The 20,060-nt window shown below is 35.5% G+C and overlaps 2 protein-coding genes across 6 annotated transcripts; one reads left to right on the top strand and one right to left on the bottom strand.

Annotated features, from left to right (window-relative positions):
• Positions 1-186: 186 nt before the first annotated feature.
• Positions 187-5,036, bottom strand: LOC113699513 (uncharacterized protein At4g38062-like). The gene is made up of 2 exons (XM_027219880.2): positions 4,808-5,036; positions 187-3,650 (listed from the first exon to the last, which is right to left on the bottom strand). Exon 2 carries the CDS (start codon positions 3,610-3,612, stop codon positions 298-300), a length of 3,315 nt encoding a protein of 1,104 aa, XP_027075681.1. The 5' UTR covers positions 3,613-3,650; positions 4,808-5,036; the 3' UTR covers positions 187-297.
• A 10,698-nt stretch (positions 5,037-15,734) lies between these two features.
• On the top strand, positions 15,735-18,488 carry LOC113699356 (uncharacterized). Of its 5 annotated transcripts, none has more exons than XM_027219667.2 (3): positions 15,735-17,204; positions 18,070-18,135; positions 18,220-18,488. In XM_027219667.2, the coding sequence occupies exons 1-2, from the start codon at positions 16,727-16,729 to the stop codon at positions 18,117-18,119; spliced, it is 528 nt and encodes a 175-aa protein (XP_027075468.1). In that variant the 5' UTR covers positions 15,735-16,726; the 3' UTR covers positions 18,120-18,135; positions 18,220-18,488. The 5 variants fall into 5 exon arrangements, with proteins under 5 accessions (XP_027075468.1, XP_027075467.1, XP_027075465.1 ...); XM_027219666.2 differs by having other exon boundaries at positions 18,215-18,488; XM_027219664.2 differs by having other exon boundaries at positions 18,064-18,135.
• The last annotated feature ends 1,572 nt before the right edge of the window (positions 18,489-20,060 follow it).

Here is a 20,060-nt window from a genome sequence, read left to right as displayed (position 1 = left end):
ATAACAAGCTTTTTGTTTCCCTTGCCAACAATTGCCATACAGCTTAACCTTTTGAGGAGAGATATGCCGAGGAGAGATATGGCGAATAAAATTGCATGCTAACAAATAATTTTTCGATGTATTTGTACCAAGCTTTGCTATTTTGCTTTGCACTCGAATTCACCTAAACTCATAATACAAACAGGAGAAAACAGAAACAATATGTGATATAACCAAATAAAAAAATGGGTTCTACAAAATTATGTAGCGAATACATTACATAATCCGTTTGTTGAAAAAAAAAATTGATTACATAATCTACAGGAGCAGTCCACTGTTGACAGCTCTCAACGGCAGTCTTTCATCAAGAATGACTTCAGCTTTTGTTGTTCTGGGAGATGCATAATGGATTTTGTTCTCTTTCACCGGGTCAAAATATTCATCCTCCCCTCTGAAGTCTATTCCTAATTCAGTTGAATTGAAGTTGTGCAGTATATTTCTCAAGCCTTCCATTAGCTGCAGATCATCCATAGACAGCCTCTGCATTCTTTCATACAATCCCTCAAGAGTGTCCAATAAATTCTCCCTATCTGATGACAACTTCACCACATCTTCAATTATCCTTCCCTTTTCCTCATTAAGCTTCTGAATCAACGCATCTGACCTACTCTGCTCCTTTTCAAGCTCATCCCTCAATATCTGCACCTCTGATTTATTCGCCAGTGAACCAGTTTTCAGATAACTTAAGTCATTTTCCAACTCAGCATTAATCAGGTCCTTCTCCTGGATTTCCATCTCTTTCAAAAACAAAGTTGTTGCCATCTTGTGCCAAAAATCGTGGAACATTTTAATCTCCACCTGCATCTCCGATAGCCTTGAGGAAAAGGAGCTGGTTGAACTCTCAAACTCTTGTTCCAATGACTTCACAAGCTGCTGGAGATGCTCTATTCTCTGGTCTCTCTCCTCCACAAGATGGTGAAGGCTCTCTCTCTCATGCTCGTGGTTCTGCTCTGCATCGACTTGTGCAAAAATTGCACCTTCAAGCTGTCTTTTCACCCACTCTTCCTCTTCCTGTGAATAATCTGAGCTGCCATCTGGACTTTGAAGACTGGTTCTCGAACTGTAAAACTTTGCATTCTTTGTCGAATCAGGAGCTGCGTCTTTTTTCGCTCTTGTCTCAATTTCCTGATTCAAAAAAGTGATCCGTTCACCCAATTCTTCTAATCTCTTGTCTTTTTCATCTAGCTGGTTCAGGAGTCCATCTCTCTCTTGTCGTAGATTGACCTGAATAGATATTTCTGCAAGAAGAGAAGCCTCTACTTCTCTACGCATGTGATGATTATCTTCAAGGTTGGCTTTCAGCTGTTCAGCAATGGATTTCCATATTTGCAACTCAAATTCAGCTTGGTTTCCTTCACAAAATCTTGCCGCCAGTTCTTCATTTGCCCTGGCCAAGGTCTTACGAACCTTTTTCAAGTCACTTTTCAAGCTCATCACTTGTGCATGAAAAGAGGCCTCCGCTTCTCTATGCAATTGATGATTTTCTTCAAGGTTGTCTCTCAACCCCTGGGCAAAAGGTTTCCATATTTGCAACTCAAATTCAAATTCCATTCCACGGGAGGTTTTGTCATCCAGTTCTTGGTATGCAGCATTCAGGGCATTACAAACTTCTTTGAGCTCAATAGTCATGCTGAGTACCTGCTTCTTTAACCCATGTTGACATGTATAAGATTCACTGAGCAGTTTTTCTAGTCTTTCAAGCTCTTTATGTTGCAAAAGCTGCTGTTCTTCAATGTAAGTTACAGATTCCACCTTCTCTGATAAATGGGCCACCTTCTTGCGTTCTTTCTCAGTATCAGAGTGAGCTTTTGCTAGAGCAATATTCTTCAACTCCAATTGCTCTAGTAGAAGTGCTTGGCGGTCTTCACTTTTCTTTTTTGTCTCCTCTAAGTCAACATAGGATTCAGCAAGCTTCATTTGGGCCTCCAGAAATCCTGACTTCAACAATAACAGAACAACACCTGCTGCTTCATTCTGCAATGTTAGCTGTTCTATTGTGGAATCATGAGCTTCTGCCTCCATTTTGAGTCGATCTATCAACGTGCTCTTGCTCTCCAACTCAGAACTGCAGCAATTGAGCTTTTCCATCAAGCATTCCACTTTGGAATTCCATTCAGCTTCTTTAGACCTGAGTCTTTCGGAGCAATATTTGTGCACCCGTTCAAGACCTCTAAACAGAGAGAGGCTTTGTTCACTTTTCTTCCTTTCATGATCTAAGTCAACATAAGCATCAGCAAGCTTCATTTGGGCCTCCAGAAGCCCTGACTTCAACAATAAAACCATCAAAGTAACTTCTTCATTATGCGATGCTAGCTGTGCTATCATGGAATCCTGAGCTTCTGCTTCCATTTTGAGTTGGTCTATTAATGTATTCTTACTCTCTAACTCAGAACTGCAGCTACTGAGCTTCTGCATCAAGATTTCAAGTTGAGAATTCCATTCAGCTTCTTTAGACATCAATCTCATGGAGCAGTCCTTGTGCACCTGTTCGACACCTCTAAGCTTGTTCCGAAGTTTTGTTAAAGAGGAAGCGCTTCCTCCTTCCCGAATTTGAGCTTCCTGGAGTTCTCTGAGAGATATCATTAGTTCCTGCTTGTCTTGGTCGAGCACCCTGACCTGATGTTGCATTTCCTTGTAAATGCTCTCCTTTGTACACAAAGAGTTCCTCAAGCTAGCAATTTCTTTATCCCTTTGACCTGTCAAGCTTTCGATTGTGGACTTTGCCTCCTCATAGTCAGCAAAAACATTGTCAAAATTGGTCCTTGATTCGGAAAGTTGAACTTCCAAATATTTTCTCTTGCTCTCTTCATGAGCAAGAGCCTGGTTACACATCTCCAGGCGGCTTTTAAGAGATTCTGAAATTCTGGTTTGCGAATCTAAGTTTGTCTGCAATCTAGAGATCTCATCAAGCAATGAAACTCTCTCTTTCTCCCACTCTTTCTGACAGACTTGAAACTCATGCCGAAGCTTCTTATGGGCTTCTTCTAGATGACCAAATTGTTCCTTCTTCCATTTCAGCTGATTTTCATACTTACTTTTCTCATCTTCTAACTTAAGAAGCACATCTTCTCCCTGTCTCACTTCTTGAAGTGCTTTGTGCTTTCTGTCTGCTTCTGAACACTTGTTCTGAGACGCAGACACTATTCCCTTCAGCCCTTCAACTTCTACTTGCAATGAACGGATCAGTTGCTCTTGATCCATGTTCTTGGCATTAGCCTCATCTAAAGCTAGTGCTAGCCCTCTATTCTCTTCCTCAGAACTTTGAAGTTTCTCTTTGTAATCAGCACGAAGCTTATCATTGGCACAAGTCAAGTGCTCGATAACAGCCTCTTTCTCTTTCAACTTTGACTTCAGTTCTTCATACATCTGATTTGCAACAGATATTTCTTCAGCCTTTTCATTTAGTTCCTGAGAGAGCTTACCGACTTTCAAATTTACCTCCTGAAACTTTACCAGCTGCTCGTTGTGTGCTCTTTTCAGGCTTTCAGAGAATTCCAACTTTATCTGGTAATTTGCTTTGAGCTTTTCAATCTCAGCTTTAGCATCATCCAACTCTTCATAAACAGTACCCATTTTTCTTTGGCTGCAAAACTCCGTATGTTCTATCACGCCTGTTCACCACACACAAAAGATAGATTTAGCTTGACTGTTATTTGGACCACCTAAAAAGCAAAACAGAACTGAATCACAAGCTAAGCAAAACGCCTAAGATAGTATTGAAGAAACAAAATCAGAAGGAAAGCTTAAAAAGAGACTTTGTCAAAACTGTTCATTAACATTCCATAAGAACTACTAGCATTTTTCACTTAGCCTGAATGTTGCAAGGTTTTATTACTTTTATTAAGTCACATGCAAATAAATCCGCATTGCCATGCTCTCTTTCTGACCACCATCACAAACAAACATCTAAATCTAAGATTGCCTGATTAACATAAACTCTTAAATTAAAATTAGAAAATAAATTTCTGCAAAGCTAGAAAAATTCAGGAATACAGTTCCAATAGCAAATACTTCTTTTCGTTGAAAGCTGGATTAAATCCTTTAATTTAAGCTTCATTTAATTATTTGTTTATTTCCCGGGGGAGCTCAGTCAAAATTGCTCCTTAAACACTGTAGATGTACAGATGTACTTAGATAGAAAGAGGAAGGAGAACTGATTAAACGAATTATAAACATGATGTCCATCCCAGGATAATGAATATGCTAGGAAAGCCCTTTGTAAGACAACTAAAATTAGATAGAGAGCCTTTTTAGGAACTCAGGATAAAGAAGATACCAAGCTTGCTGATATTGTCCAAAATTAGTTGCCTCTTCTTAAACCTACTAGTTTGCTACTGTCACTGAGTTCTGAAACAACTAAACTAAAAACTTCCCACAACTACTACAGACCCATGGATGTCTCCCAGATTAACTTAAATCAGCAACAGATAGTACATCAGTTGTGTCCCAAGAAATGACATCATTCTTCCATCTTCCAGAAAATAATGATCTTTCCATGATTTACAGTTCAAAAAGATCATAACTTGGGGTGCCGAAAGCTTCAAACAAGACAATATATATAACAGGAAAGCTTGATACGAACCACTAACAAAATGTGTTAAAACAAACCTAAGAAACGTATGGTCTCTAACAACAAATTACAAATATCTGAAATGGGTATAAATATGTCAATGAAAACAAGCATTACAACTACATCAATCAAATATCACAAGTCTATACAATTTCTTGCATTTACACAGCATCCAAACAGAAAAAAAAAAAAAATTACCTGAACATAAGATGTGGGTTTTTCCATTAACTGAACTAAGAGTTGGAAATTCTTGATTAAGAGTGCGTTTGCGCTACTTATTTCGATGATTCTTCGCAAAAGTTTAAAGAAAGGGGAGAACTGAGGGGTAAAAGTGGAAAGAAAAGTAAAGAAGGATGATTTTTCAGTTCTTCGCAAAATATAGCCGTTGGAGACAGTGGGCCTTGATCATCCTTTTGTACCGATTTGAATTTAGCTTGACGGAGTCCGGAAGGGACGGGGAATTGCCGTTTGTCTGTTAGTCCCGGATCGAAAATGCTTACTAGCCGTTGAGGTCTTGGGCCTGGCCCAATGTTTACCCAGTGTTGTGCTTTTCTTTTCTGGAGTAAAACTTCTAGGCCCAATAAGTCTGGGGCTTTTCAGAGATGGGAGTCCAGTGATCAAGCGAACAGTAGTGTATTTGATATTGGTATCATTTTTTTTGAGAAAGTTTTTGATTTTTTTTAATAAAACAGGAAAAACAAATATGAATATACATCTCTTCAATTGACAAATTGAAAACTTTTAGCTTGAGGATGAACATATGTTTTTCAGAAATAAAGAAAAATGAGAGGAATATACATCTCGACTGACTGAGTTAATTAGCAAGTTGGAACGAAGAAAGTATTGCAAAAAAAAAACAAGAGGCAAAAATAAAACTCTTTGACCCTAGCACTCTGGGCATCTAGGACATTTTGATCATAAGAAAAATGATATGAATTTTGTCATTGGTAAATTTACCACTAACTAGATTCTATCTTTTGTTTTTTTTTTTTTTAACTACGCATAGTGATATTCTTGCTACTAACCAAATCGTTCAATGACCAGGCAATGTCTCGTTATTAACATTTTTGTACGTTTTCAAGACATCCCATATTTTTTGCAGATTCGTGTATATTATTACGGCACTTATTATGTGGTACCAACACTTGTAAAACTCAGGACGCCATTGAAATGATATTGACCTTACGTACTCTTTAAACTCGGTAAGAAATACTCTTGGAGCTGCTCTTCTCAGGTAAGTTTTGCTCCTCAAAACTTTTCAGAGACAAATGCAGTTTCTATGTTGAATGAAAGGGCTCCTCTATAGGACAACTAAAAAGAGCAAATGCAGGCCGATAGAAATCTTATGAATCATAAGCTTATAGAGGTTCTTTTCATCAACTCAAATCCATCACAAGCCTGTTGCAATCACATGTTGCCTCTTCGCAAAAAAAAAAAAAAAAAAAAAAAAATGTTGCCTCTTGAAGTTATTGTTCTGTTATCTTTCATTTTCTAAATCTGCAACAACTCTCAAGTTAATTTAAACACGAGACCATAAAGCAAATTACATGTGGTTGTATGTATAGTCCCCTCGATGCCACATGTATCTTATCTTTTACAGCTAGCTTTTGATATTCATCCTCTCATATGTATCGTTCATATGATAAGAACCACCAAATGCATACTCTTCCATATATATATGTATATATATATATGTGTGTGAGTTGTAACATTGATACGTCTTCTTCAATGTGTTGGCTCCTGAAGAGTGCCTATCTTTATCCTTTCATGCGCCACCACCGGCATCGAATTGTCTTGCGACGTTTTTTCGAGTTTCTTTGGCTCGTTTCACTTGTAGGGAAAGGGCATGCATGTGTGATTTGTGGATGAAATGTCAATAGTAGTTTTAGTGGTTCAAGTGCCATGAAAGGATTGGAAACTCGAATGCCATGTAACCTCTCTCATTTTTGCAAGTGTTAAGACAAAGAGAATATTAATTTGTTTAGGAGACGGAGAAATTCCTGAAAAAGAATTGTTGAGTATAGCTTTTGTTTTATTTTAAGATTCAGGTTTGATAAAATGTTATTTTGGACAGTTTTGTGGCATGTAGTGGAAAAACGAAAAGAGGGTAGTAGTTTTGAGATTTATAAAAAAAAAAAAAAACGAAATTATCAGCTTATGCTTTGTCATTAACTTAAAAAGACAAAGAAAAAAAAAAGAAGAAAAGAACAGAAATTTAAAAGGCAAAAAAAGGGCCATTATTAGAAACATATTATTGAAACGAATCCTGAGAATCGTCCAATCTTCTTGAATGTGATTTCGACTCATTCCGGCCTTTGCATGCATGTCCTCCAACCAAATCTTCTTGAAGCTAATTCGGTGAATGTAATCATATAGTTTCGTTTAGGACGGCTGATCATTCTCGACCAACAAATTAAGAGTATCAGAAATTGCATGTGAAATTCCAAAGCAAAGACTAGGGCCCCCTGCCTTGAGACTCACTCAAAACCTTGGAGTTTTCTGCTGATGAAAAGGATGGCATAATGCCATCTGGAATTTCTTATACTCCCTCCGTCCCACTTTGTTAGTCTTGTTTTCCTTTTTCGTCCGTCCCAAATTATAGTCCACTTTCCCATTAAGAAATATAGAGTGTGTTTGGACAGCCAATTATTTGGCCAAATATATTTGCTGACATCACCATTACAATTTCCAATACACCTTTTTATCTTTTCAATTACCTTTTTATCTCACATACATCACATCACAAAAAGTGCTACAGTAAAAATATTTCAAATAACTTACAATCCAAACACACTCATAGTAATCTTTCAAATTGTCTAAAATACCCTTATTAAATATCTTGTTATTAATACATTGTTATTAAATACTAACCCACTACATTGAATACATTGAGTTTTTCCAATAATACATTGACTACATTGATTAGCATAAGGGTATTTTAGGAAATTATTAATCTAAATTTATGTTTCCAATCAAATTAATTACACTTTCTTAATCTGTGTGAAAAAAAGACCAAAACTAAGAAAACGGGACGGAAGGAGTATGTTTTTTCCAATTTTGCGGCCAACATAATAATCAAGCACTGTCAGACAAGCATATAATAATTAATGTTTGGGAACCTACCTGGAATGTACCTGGTAATTAAGGGAAAAAAAATAATTCAGTCATGAGTCAATTTTTCGTATGTTTATCTGAATCTAGGGGGCAATGTAATGAGAGAAAGTGTTGAGAGTTGTAATTGGTTGCAGACGTGAAGTTTTATTTTATATCCAGCAACAGCAAGCAAGCAACACATATTAATTAAAAGTTCCATTAGCTGTCTATGTTGGGCCAACGAGATTGCCGACCGTCTGGTTGGCAGCTTTCTTTCACACCAAGATCACACTACACAAATTCCCAGCTAAAAAGTGGAGTTTGAGTAATTTCCAGGGAAACCATAGCTGAATCTTGGGACTTTTTGTCAAAAAATAAAATATGGGTTTTAGCGGAAATGCAGGCACAAATTGGAATTTTATGAACATGGACCTAAATAATTTAGGTGGGATTTAAAAGAACATTTACTCGTTCAACAAAAGAGGTTGTAATTCATCACAAGTCACAGCTCAGGTAGGTGGATGCATAACATAAAGAAACTCCACCCACATTTCACATGGTGCTAAAGATCGTTGTTGATCCATAGATCTCTTGAAATGAAACAACGAAAAAGAAAACACAAGATGAAGCATAAATCATGAATCAATTAAATTGCAAATCACACGCACGATGCAGGCACGTGAGATCGAGCCTTGAAGCTATGTGAAAAAACAATTAGCTATTTTTTGGAGTGTTTTTGAAAAATTTTACCGTAGCAGAGTTTTTAGAGTATATTTTGAGATATTTTTAGAATATATTTTGAAATATTTAAGAGTTTTTAGAATATATTTTGGGATATTTTTTAAACATTAAACAAAATTTAGATTACTTTTTAGAGTATTTTTTAGAAATTTTTATAGGATTTGAAAAACTGAAAGATTCAAACAGAGCAACCATAAGCTTGGATTATGATCGTAGGGTTCTTTCAAGAATATATTGTTGGTTAAAGGTAGTCTTCTGTAAAAAAAGCGTGATTGACTAATCTTTCATTTTCCATCTAGATCAAATTATGCGTTACTCTTGTCTTCAACATCAAAGAACATTTGCAAATCTGCTTTTTGTCTTTGTGATAGGGTAGAGCACATGCAGATGCCCAGAGGCGGACGAAGCAAAGTTAACCTCCTCAAGGATATTGGGCATCATATATTTTTTTCGTACGTCCTAACTTTTTGGCCGATCCATTGCTTGATTGCCTCCCACCAGGCTTTTTTAGTCCTTTACTTACCACAAGTGGGCATTTTGCATGTTATTGACTACACCATCCGCATTGACCAAATCTCTCTCACATATTCAAGTAAATAAATTCAGGGCTCATAGGTCCCATGCACATATCGCAATCAATCTTGATAAGATATATTTGCTTGCATTAGCCATTAGGCGGATGGATCCCAACTTGTCATTCGTTTTATTAGGCACCCCCTAGCCTACAATTTGATATTTTCGCTTCTTTGTTGTGATTTCTCTATTTTCACAATTAATATTTAGTCGATCGCAGTTACGTGTCCATTTTTCACGGTTTGTATCTACAGCTCTATGGTTTGGAAAGTATTCTTTGTGGTCTCATCTAATTCATGCCTCCAATGCCTCGAAACTTCTTAAGCGTCAATTTATAATTTTATAGTAGGCGACAACTATGACAGTTCTGCACCCCATTTGCTTGCCAAGTTCAACTTTTGAAAATTACGTTTAGCAAAAGATAAGATGGTTTCAGGAGCAATGGATAAGATTAATCTGTTTGTTTCTGACTGAATTGATCCGCGACTGTTATTACGTGCCAATAAACCTTTGAATTGCTATTTTTCGGAGTTTTTGTAGAAATATGCACCGCAGTAATTTGATGTATGTGAGGTAAAAAGATGACTGAAATAAAAATTACTTTTGTTTTGCAATTCGTTTCTTGCCGTTACAAAAGCTGCTTTTGGTTAATTGAAATTTTATGAAAAGAAGCGTCTTACGCCAATCTATAAGGCTAGAGAGAGAGAGTCTATAACAGTAGTTTTTTCAGTGGAAGGTGACCGAGAAATTGGATCAAAGATGATACGTCTGTAACAGTCTACTCCCTCCCTTTTTTTATAACCGACGTTTAAGATTTTGCACATCAATTAAGAAAAGTTTTTCATTGTTTAAATCTATACACTATTTTCCTTTTGTACTCTCATTAATTATCCAATTCACTCATATTTTCTCTTACTAGAGTATTAAATGATGCTGTTTTACTAGGCCAAAAGCAAAGAGAGAAGTAATAATTACTAGGAGTAGTAATTAAGGGCCCTGTATTGGTAAAGAGAGATAAAAGGGTAAAATTATAAAAAAATAATTAATGTTGCATGGGGATAATACAACGACAGATAAAAGTACTTAAGAGCAAATTTCTTAAACGTCAGTTATAAAAAATGGGAGGGAGTATTAAACAAAGCATAAACATAAAGAGAGAAGAATAACCTCTTAAAAGTGTTAAAGCAAATGGTGACAGGCCAATTATCTAATCAAATGCAAACTTCTTCCTTGCTATGAGCTTTTCATTTTGTCCAAGTCAAAGGTCACCAGATGCCCACTTCCATCCTTAATTATGAAAGCAAACATATATCACAGTTTTAGATGAAAAAAAAAAAACAAAATACTTTATCATATTATTGTCTTGTTAGTTGTTACCAATCCCCATGTTATTATTCCATTGCAGCCTTTTTTTGGAGGCTTCTATCTTACTCCTTCGATCGTGCTACACTATAGGCCTGTTTGCGAAAAATGGAATACGAAAATCACGTAGCACTATAAAGTGAATAAAAGGGCCATCATTTCCAACTTTTGCAATTGACAAAAGCAGCAGAATCTTTAGCTTTTGTAGCTAAAATGAGTGTATATCACTGTTCGTTTGTCTTTGTGATTATCCTTATAATCCAGTTCCATTTGGCCAACAAAAAAGAAAAAAAAAATTCAAGTACAAGGAATTTTGACATGATCATGATTAACTACCATGAAAAGTATGCAGTAATATAAAATGCATCCAAGTGTAATTCTTTAATAATGGGTAGATAATAATTCATCGATGAATAAAACATGAGTTTTTAATGGTTGACGAGAGGGGCTGGTGGTTGCGGGGATGTGGATGTGGATGGAATGTTTTCACTGCCCATAAGCCTGCCGAACCAATAAAATCCCACATTCGACAATTTCACGTTTTCAGCCAAAGACATCAAAAGATTTGTTTCTCACGATTGCGATGGATTCGTGAGTACATATATATATATATATATATATATATATATATACATGTTGGTTTACCATTGGTCAATCATCTGGAAAATGACTTCTTTAATTGGTGGGATTAAGAGGTACATAAAAAATGGGATAATTAAACACCCCTACAAGGCATGAAACTCATTCAGATTTTCCTTCTTTCTAGGTTACTAGTAGGCCTGTCAACGGGTCGGGTCTAGACCCGGATCCGGATCGAATCCGCGAAATTATTGCGGGTATGGGTAGGGATTTAATTCCGTTTTTCGGATCCGGATCCGTTTTGTCAAACAAAAAAACGGGTCGGATACGGAATATAGTATTCCGACCCGTATTAGACCCGGATCCGGATATAAATGAATTAATAATTTAAAAAATATATATTTATCAATATAATTTGATTAGGATTATGTATTTGAGTAAAGTCAATTTGATTTCTTTTCTTATTTGGTTTTTTCTTTGCATTAGTTAGAAATTAGTTTACAAATATATTTTTTTCTCATTTTTATTAGAAATTATAAATTTTGCTAAATTTGTGCGGGTAGACCCCACCCGGATCCGAGACCTGCCGGATCCGGATCCGGAACATAGAATAAAAGATCCATCGGATAAACGGATCGGATCCGGTTCCGGTATAGTAATTCGGGTCCAGGTCCGAAATAATGAATTCCGGCCCGTTGATAGCCTTAGTTACTAGGTGCATTGTTCTTCCTTCGGTTTGTCTAATGGACACTCATTAAGATATATTTAACAAAAGTATATAAATGTAAAAAAAATAATTATTATTAATATATATATATTAGATTAATTGTATATTAGGTGTGTTAACGCGTAGCATTCGTTCGAATAACTCTACTTTCTTTTTTGCTTTTTTTATTCTCAAATCTCAGTAGGTCATTTCCGTGTCGTTTGGGGTGGAATTTAGTGCGTAGGAGTGTTCCAAGTGCTCTTTCCAACCAGTCTATGATCCATTTTAAAGCTTTTGCGTACAACTTAATTGACTAGTTACAACTCAAGAAGATAAGGCGATGATGCATATTCCATATTCCAAGTCTTTGGATGAGCCAAGAAGCAAATGTCTCCTTGCAAGCTTTTCTTTTTTGGTTACTATTATCATGCACGGCAACTTCTTTTTTTTTTTTTTTTTTCACTCTAACCAACTTCAACCAGCTTTTTCCAGGAAGTCAGGTTACAAATGTCAACAATGATAACTAGGAATCAACGGCCAAGACTAGAATTAGGGGCAGGGAGGGTTGTAGGTTGCAACCAGAAAACATGGAGTAAATCATCATATTTAAGCGTTATCATGCGTAAGATTCACAAAAATTTGTTACATATTTACATTATATTGAAATTGATTTACATTTTAAATTTTAAATGAATTTATGTTCTATTAAATTGAGCAAACTGTTCTGAAACAGCAATTGTTCGTGCCTCAAGTTTCTAACCCTAACTTTTTTCTTTAAATAACCTTACCCTTTATCTTCATAGTTGTCACTAAGGTTGCAAACGAGTTCGCAAGTCAAAATTCAACTCGAGTTCGAGCTGGCCATAAAAAATTTTAAGTTTTAGTGAAATAGGAGATTAAGAGTTTAAATTTTATCTCCTATCACTTGTCACAATACGATTTTTTCAAATCATATGGATGCGTTGCATTACGCATCCATATGATTCGATGGTAGTTCAATTCCAATCGTTTTTCCTTTAAATTCAGTTCAACCTTTCCCTAGATTAGGTTAGTAGTAGTAGAGTAGATCAGTAATGAATCACAAAAAAAAAAAAAAAAAAATTACTTGCATTGATTGGATTGTTGACAACCATTCAATATACCAACAAATAAACATGTGCATGTACTAGCGAGAACAAATGTGCTAGTGACCACATGAGGCCATCTCGTAGTCATATGAATATATGGTTAGAAGAACCAAGTTCTGTTTCTTTTGGAGATTTTTCAACGAAGAAAAGGATATGTTAGCAACTCCCAACAATCGTGCCCCTCTCCTTTCTCTCTCTCTCATTAATTTTGAAAGAATTTCGTCTCTATTGTATCTTTCCAGCAATTTCAAAGGCAATGCAAAGTCCAGAGTGACATACGGAATAGGGAAACAGGATAGAAGTTCTATTTAATTAACCACACGAATTTAATTTTCATTTATTATTCCTCCATTGATATAATGACAAAACAAAAGCCATCATGTCATATAAACATAAACGCGAGGAATTGAAGATCGGCTTGTGACGGTGATAATCTTTGATTACTTGGGTGGACGACCACACGTTGACGTGTGTCCTGGGAAGTCAATTACTTGCTGTTGATTACACGAAATCGTTGGCTTCCTATGCCTGTGTAACCTTCCACGTGTCTCCTCCTCATTCCACAGGCTCAACTGCTTAATTACTTTTAAAATTGATGATTAATCAGTTAATAGTCCAGTATTATCTGGTTATGTGTTTGTCATACTCCAATTGGTTGCAATTGGACATCTTGGTGCTTTTTTGGTTTTTGGGTGGAGGATGTAAATTTTGAGCGGATTGGGCTCCAGATATTATTACGGGGTCAAAGCACGTTCTTGACCGCTTATGAAAATTCTTACAGATCGTTCACCGTTTTAAACACATGATTTTGTTACTAAAATGTAACTACTGATTTTCTCACTTTTTTGACCTTTTGCGGAAAAACGTTGGAAGAAAAAACGAGTAAACAACGGGGAGTTAAACCTCAAAACAATAAAGAAGAAACATTAGAATTTGGAGAAGTACATAAATAATCTGGACGAATTGGACTCTAATTACCCTCAAGAATCAGGACACATTTTTGATGGTTTATAGAGATTCTTATAGATCGTTTACCAACACACAGTTCCACCAACGCACAATTCTAATATCCACAGTATGATTTTGATACCAAGATTTAACTGCTGATTTTCTCACTTTAGAATATATATATATATATATATATATATATATATATATATATATATATATATATATATATAAATGATGAATGTAAATCATAACTCACAGTAATTAAGTAGCTGGGCTGAAGTCTGCACTAGATGCAGTAGACAAACTCAGCCAATTGATATCAAGGGCCAGACCGCAACAAAGAGGAAACAAACAAACAAATGGAGTAAAAGAAAGCAGAAAGTTAACTTAAATCTATAGATGTTCTAAGGACTCTAAACGAATTAAACAACTCTTCATGGCAAAAATATACCACATTCGTCAACATGTACCGAACCTGACTGAGTCGAATAGGAGAGGCCGCTTTCTCTATGTTTAAAAAATTGAATATGCCTTGCATAACTTTGGCCGTATACGGCATTTTCTTGAATGAAATAAAACACTTCAAAATAAACGTGATTCTTGCTTTTAGCAGAAGAAAGTTAATTATTTTAATTTATGTTGCACTTCTCATAATTTATCAAAACTGTTTTAGTTCTTTTGCTTTGTTGGAGAACGAATGTCACTAAAATTTAAAGACATCAGAGTTAGATTTTTGTGTATTATGCTACCTTGTTTCACTAAAATAATTTTTTATAAAAAGACATTGGATTTTCCGCCATTTTATAAATGTCTTAAATTGAAAAGGATAAAATAAACTAGCAGCAGTAATTTAACTAAAAAAAAAAAGTGACATTTGACTTTTGGATAATGCCTTGGGGGGAATTCGAAGAACAAGGCAAATATGATTATCATTGAACTCTTAAATGTGAACATGCATCTAAAGGGAAATTCAATGGAATCATTTTAATCAAATTCACGAACCCAAATGATTTAATTTGGTCTCTCCGATTATTTGAATAACTTTTTAATGTTGTCCTTCTTGTCTTTTTTTTTTTTTTTTTTTTCTAGAAATGATAGATGAATATATTTCTACTGAGAGAGAATTTACAATATATGAGCAAAGGTTCAAGTTTTGTTTTACAAAAGTGTACTAAGACACTGATGATCAAAGAACTCCTCGACAAGTTTTCTCACCGTACAACTTGATCAAAACGAATTAAAGAAATAAGGAGGAATTCTTATGTTTTAAAATATCAAATTACATGGGAAAATAAAATAACCAAAGTCTTAAGAATTAGGCAATCATTTGGTAACTTAAATAGAAAATACTCAAACATTAAACTCCAACCCCTTCAAAATTGGCTACATTTTTTTTTGAGTGACTGCATGGTTATTATTCTTGTATATTGCCAAAAAAAAAAAGAACAAAAAGTAGAACATCGATTAATAATTCCTACACTTGTAAAAAACTATCTACATGTGCAGGTATAATTATAATGTCACAAACGCAAAAGAGAGATTTTGAATTCGAACACAAATTATTATAATAAATATGTAGTTGTAAATAAAAAAGTTTTAAATTTAAAAAAAGGAAATATTAATTCATTAAAAAGGATTGATTGATGAATCAAATCACAAACAAATATTGAAAAATTAGTAAAAGTAAAAAATTAATGAAATTTGATGCTTTTGTTGATAAACAAAAGAAATATATTAGACCAACAAAAATTTAACCAGATACAAATTTAAAAAAGGCGGCATTTCTAAAATTTCCATAAATACTAAAACTAGGTGCCTCTTTCTTCCCCCTTCAATAACTTTTTTTTTTTTTTTTTTGGAGCAATTGCAGTTACTCTTTCCTTTTTTTTTTTTTGGGTCAATAGTAACTCCTCTTCGGTTAACTACTTGAATGTACAACGGAAATACCACTAGTTGCAGCAAACTACAAAATTCATATCCCATCATAGATTCCCCCCAACTGACACCCCGCTATATATACCTCAGACACCCTTCCTAACTAGTTTATTCCTTCTCTGTGTGTGTGTGTGTGTGTGTGTGTGTGTGTGTGGCGTGTGCTGGAGGGGAGAGAGAGAGAGAGAGACTCTTAGTGAGAGAAAATGTGGTGGTGATGATCGGCAGATGACAACATCATAGCCTGATTAACCATGAATTCGGGGTTCCTCTACCTTCTTCTTTCTCCTTTTAATCTTAGAACTCCTGCTTCTTTCTTAGTCCTCCTAGCTTAGTACTAAACCGGCGCCTGAGAATTCCGGTTTTCTTTTCTCCTTCCGGTCCTAATCACCGGTTTCTGTCAACAAAATCTCAACTTTGGTTGCTTTCCCACTGTCCCTTTTCCGGCAGTGGAGAAAGTTCACTTCTTTGGTGGCCTAATCGTCATCCTACATTTATTTCTCAGAAATTCAACTTCTAAGTTTTTATAAGAAGACATTTTTATCCTTCTGGGGGCCCTGAATTTTTGTTTCTTTTTGAAGAAATGGCCTTGTAAATTTGGGAATGGGATTTTTTCTTTGATGAAGATTCCTAGTTTTTGGGGGAAAATAATTTCTGGGTTTTGAAGTTATATCATTAATTGTTTGCTTAATTTGCTTGCTTGATTGATTGAGTGGTTACTTTTTATTTTTTTTAGTATATATTATTAATTACTAGCTCAAGTGTCTCTTGACATAATGGACGCACTCAAGTGATGCTGCTTAATTGGTAGTCATTTTAAAAGAAAACAAAGATCAGGGCTTTTGCTGAAAGAATCATCAACCGATGCTAGTATTAACGAAAAGTAAATTTTTGAGGTTTGTTTGAACTGATCATTCCTTGAATTTGTTTGGTCCTCTGAACCTGTTTCAGTACCAATAATTATGGGCTTTCAATTGGATTAAATTTTTTTGTCTCCCAATTTGCTGATACTACCTATATTTGATCATTCCCTTGAGCGTGGATTGGAGAAAGATGGCTGTTTCTTGGACTAGATTCTCGTGGTGGTGGTGGAGTGGTAAGGAGAAAGAGCCGGTTCCCAACGGGTCTTCTTCGATGAATACCTTACCTGATTGGGGATTTGGATTAAGGGAACCGGATAATTTGAAGTTTAGATCAGTTATGGCCGCAAAAATGGCACCGAGTAGCAGGAAGGTTAAGAGGAAATGGAAGAGCAGGGAGGAGAGGAGGAGAATTGATAAAGAGTATGATGTGGTGTTGGTGCCATCTGATGGTGTTTGTTTGTCAGGGTCTGAATCCGATGACTCAGACTGGTCAATTGGGTGGCTGGAACCACATGCCCCTGATTTCCAGAGTGAAGATGAGGCAGATGACAGTTTTGCTGTGCTTGTTCCTTGCTATAGGCATGCTTACACGGAATTGGAGAGGGAGCCTAGAGGGAGTAATCAGTTCTTGAGTGCTATTAAGAACCTCCCAAATGAGTACTCTGATGGTAAGATATTCTGACCCTGCAGATTTCTGAGATTTTTATTCATCTGGTTTTGAAAATTTTGCCATTTTCTGTTTTATGGACTTGTGCTCTGGCTCATTGTTTTCAGTCTCATTTTTTTTTCATCCCGTCTGCTTTTATATTGTTGGTGAACGTTTTGTAATTTATTAACTTTAAGTGAAACTCTTTAATCCTGTATATTTGAAACTGCTATTGGTGTTGGAGCTGCATCCTTTGAAGTTGGATTTAACAAAAAGAAAATGATCAGATGTATGGAAGGTTTTTCTCATTTTGTACTTATGCTAACAATTATAGCAAGGCTGTTAGTTAAAATGGTAAAGTAAAGGTGGATTATGTATTGTGGAGAACCTTTTTTTTTTGTGTGGGTCATTAATTACTCTAATGCATCTTAGTGATTTCCAGTTAATTCATCTTGTGTCATCAATGATTTCCATCATAATCATTCTTGATTTGATGAATGGTGTTTGCGAAATAGTGTTGGGAGTGGTTCTTCCTCTCACTCCGAATGATTGAATGCTTATCTAAGCAAATCTGTGGTTCATTTCTTTTGCAAGAAAGGAGGGTCCTCTATTTTTAAGGGTCCACAGATTTATTTTTTGCTGCAGCGATGAATATATTTGTCTTCTATGAGGCAGGAGGCTTTTCCTAGTCAGACAAAAAATGAAACCTTTGTTTGGGTCATGTTTGATTCTTGAAGTATTTATTAGTCTTGAAAAAGCGGGTTGTCGTTTCTTGTTAATGCTGCTTTGTGAACTTACTCTACCATCTAACTGGTTGGTTTTCTGGTTAAATCGCTTGAGTGCGGGAGAGACAGTTAACTGATTTTTCTGTGTCTTTGTAGTTTCAGATGGCAAGAAGTATGTGGAGCAGTGGCTTTCTTCACTCCAGAATTTCTGAAGCTGCTAAATGGCTGGTGAATGCTTTAGTTAATTATCTACTATCTGCTAAATGGCTGATGGAACTCATCTAATTTTGTGACGACTGGATTGTAGTTTAGAGTTCAAGAATGCTGCCTCCTGTTATTGGGATTACCAGGGCTTTGGTCCTTAGCAGTACAAGAGAGCATTATGTTATGTTCTTCCAGCTACTGGGGCTGTCCTACCGTCGACCGTTTCATGGGCAAACTTGACATCTAATGCTAACTCATTACTGTAAATACTCTACTATTGTGTATGCGTGGAAGTGTTAATTCTCTTTAATTGCTGCAGTTGTAAACAAACTCTTCCTCCTATCTCAACTGTTGAATGAATCTTTGGATCCTCGTAATTTATATGTCTGAATTCTATACCAATAGTTTGCTTCATCTCATCGAGATACTTTCAATTGCATGGTGATCTTCAGTTCTCAGTGTTTAGTCCCAAATTGACAGCCTGCATTAACTGTGAGAATACAAAGTGTAATGAAGCAAGAAAAGGACAAGTACTTTTGCATCGTAAATGATGAGGTTCTTCCTTGTTTTTACCTCACTCCTAGGTAACTGATAACTGTGCTCGTGGATGCATATGGACCATGGTCCAACTTCGTGGTTGATTCTACGCCCTATGACTTGAGGGGATCAATTATGTTTACATTTGTTGCATGTGGCCTTTGCCACTAAAGGGACAGAGAGCAATTGGAAAAAAGGTTGCAGGTGTATCCTGTTTCGGCCCTTGGAGAGCTTTTCTGATTGTCCATTTTAATTTGGTGAACCCAAAATAGTTATTGACCCCACCTACAGAAGTATTAGAGCCGCAATTAGAAACTTGAGAGGGTGGGAACTTGTGGAGCACTTCTATTATTGGTTTTTGGTCATTGTTTTCTTGTATTTTTGTGCTCATCTTACCCAAGCATAAACCATCACAAATTGAAAGTAAAATTAGTTTAGAATTAGGAGGGTATATGCTAAGTAATCAATGATGGAGCCAGGGGCGCAGAGGGGGCCATGGCCCTCCCTAAGTTTGGAAAATTTTAATTCATAATATGTAAATATGTGTGTAAAATAAAATTGGTCTCTCCTAAATTTTTACAATTTTAGTTTATATTATGAGAGTTGATATATATATATATATATGAATTAGTTATCTTTGAATTAATTTTTTTCTTAAAAAAAAGTTATTTATTTTGTATTGTACTAATTATTTAATTTTCAAAAATTAAACATATAATTTGATGTTCCATAGTAAATTGACCCAATGTGATGTATTAGAATAAAAAGATCCAATTCATAATTGTTAATGGGCTAAAACAAAAATAATTATTTTATTGGCCCATATACAAATACATTATGGAAAGACATTATGAAAATTACTCATATTCTTTATATAGCATTGCAACATAAATCTCAAGATATTTTGAATGCAATGCATCTTGTCTCAATCACAACAAAGCTACCGAAGAATTTTCAAGATTTGGGATGAGATGATTTCTTGGTGAAAGTTAAATTATTTTGTGAGCAATATCAAATTGATATCTCGGATATGAATGCTCAATATATTACAAGACGTGGTAGACCTCGAAGTCATCATGATGAGATTAGTGTAGAGCATTATTATCAAGTGGATATATTTCTTGCAACAATTGATTATCAATTGCAAGAGTTACACAGCAGGTTTAATGATCATACCGTGGAATTGCTTGTTTTGAGCACTGCTTGAGATCCTAGAAATGGATTTATGCGGTTCAAGATTGATGATATTTGTAAACTTGCAGAGAAACTCTATCCGAATGATTTTATGGAGCAAGAACTAGTACGTCTAAGAATAGAACTTCAACATTTTGAGCTTGACATTCCAAATCATCCTGAATTGCAAGAATTATATGGTATTCATGAGTTATGTTAAGGCTTGGTGAAGACAAGAA

Source organism: Coffea arabica, chromosome 7c, assembly GCF_036785885.1.
Source record: "Coffea arabica cultivar ET-39 chromosome 7c, Coffea Arabica ET-39 HiFi, whole genome shotgun sequence".
Taxonomy (NCBI): Eukaryota; Viridiplantae; Streptophyta; class Magnoliopsida; order Gentianales; family Rubiaceae; genus Coffea; species Coffea arabica.
Note: the sequence above shows the minus strand (reverse complement) of the source record. Positions and strands in the feature narration are given on the sequence as shown.

What these genes read in the sequence shown, in the direction of transcription:
- LOC113699513 (XM_027219880.2), bottom strand. Translation starts at nt 3,612, where the DNA reads ATGGGTACTGTTTATGAAGAGTTGGATGATGCTAAAGCTGAGATTGAA.
- LOC113699356 (XM_027219664.2), top strand. Translation starts at nt 16,727, where the DNA reads ATGGCTGTTTCTTGGACTAGATTCTCGTGGTGGTGGTGGAGTGGTAAG. An exon ending in CCCAAATGAGTACTCTGATG is followed by an intron (nt 17,205 to 18,063) that starts GTAAGATATTCT and finishes GTGTCTTTGTAG; the next exon opens with TTTCAGATGGCAAGAAGTAT.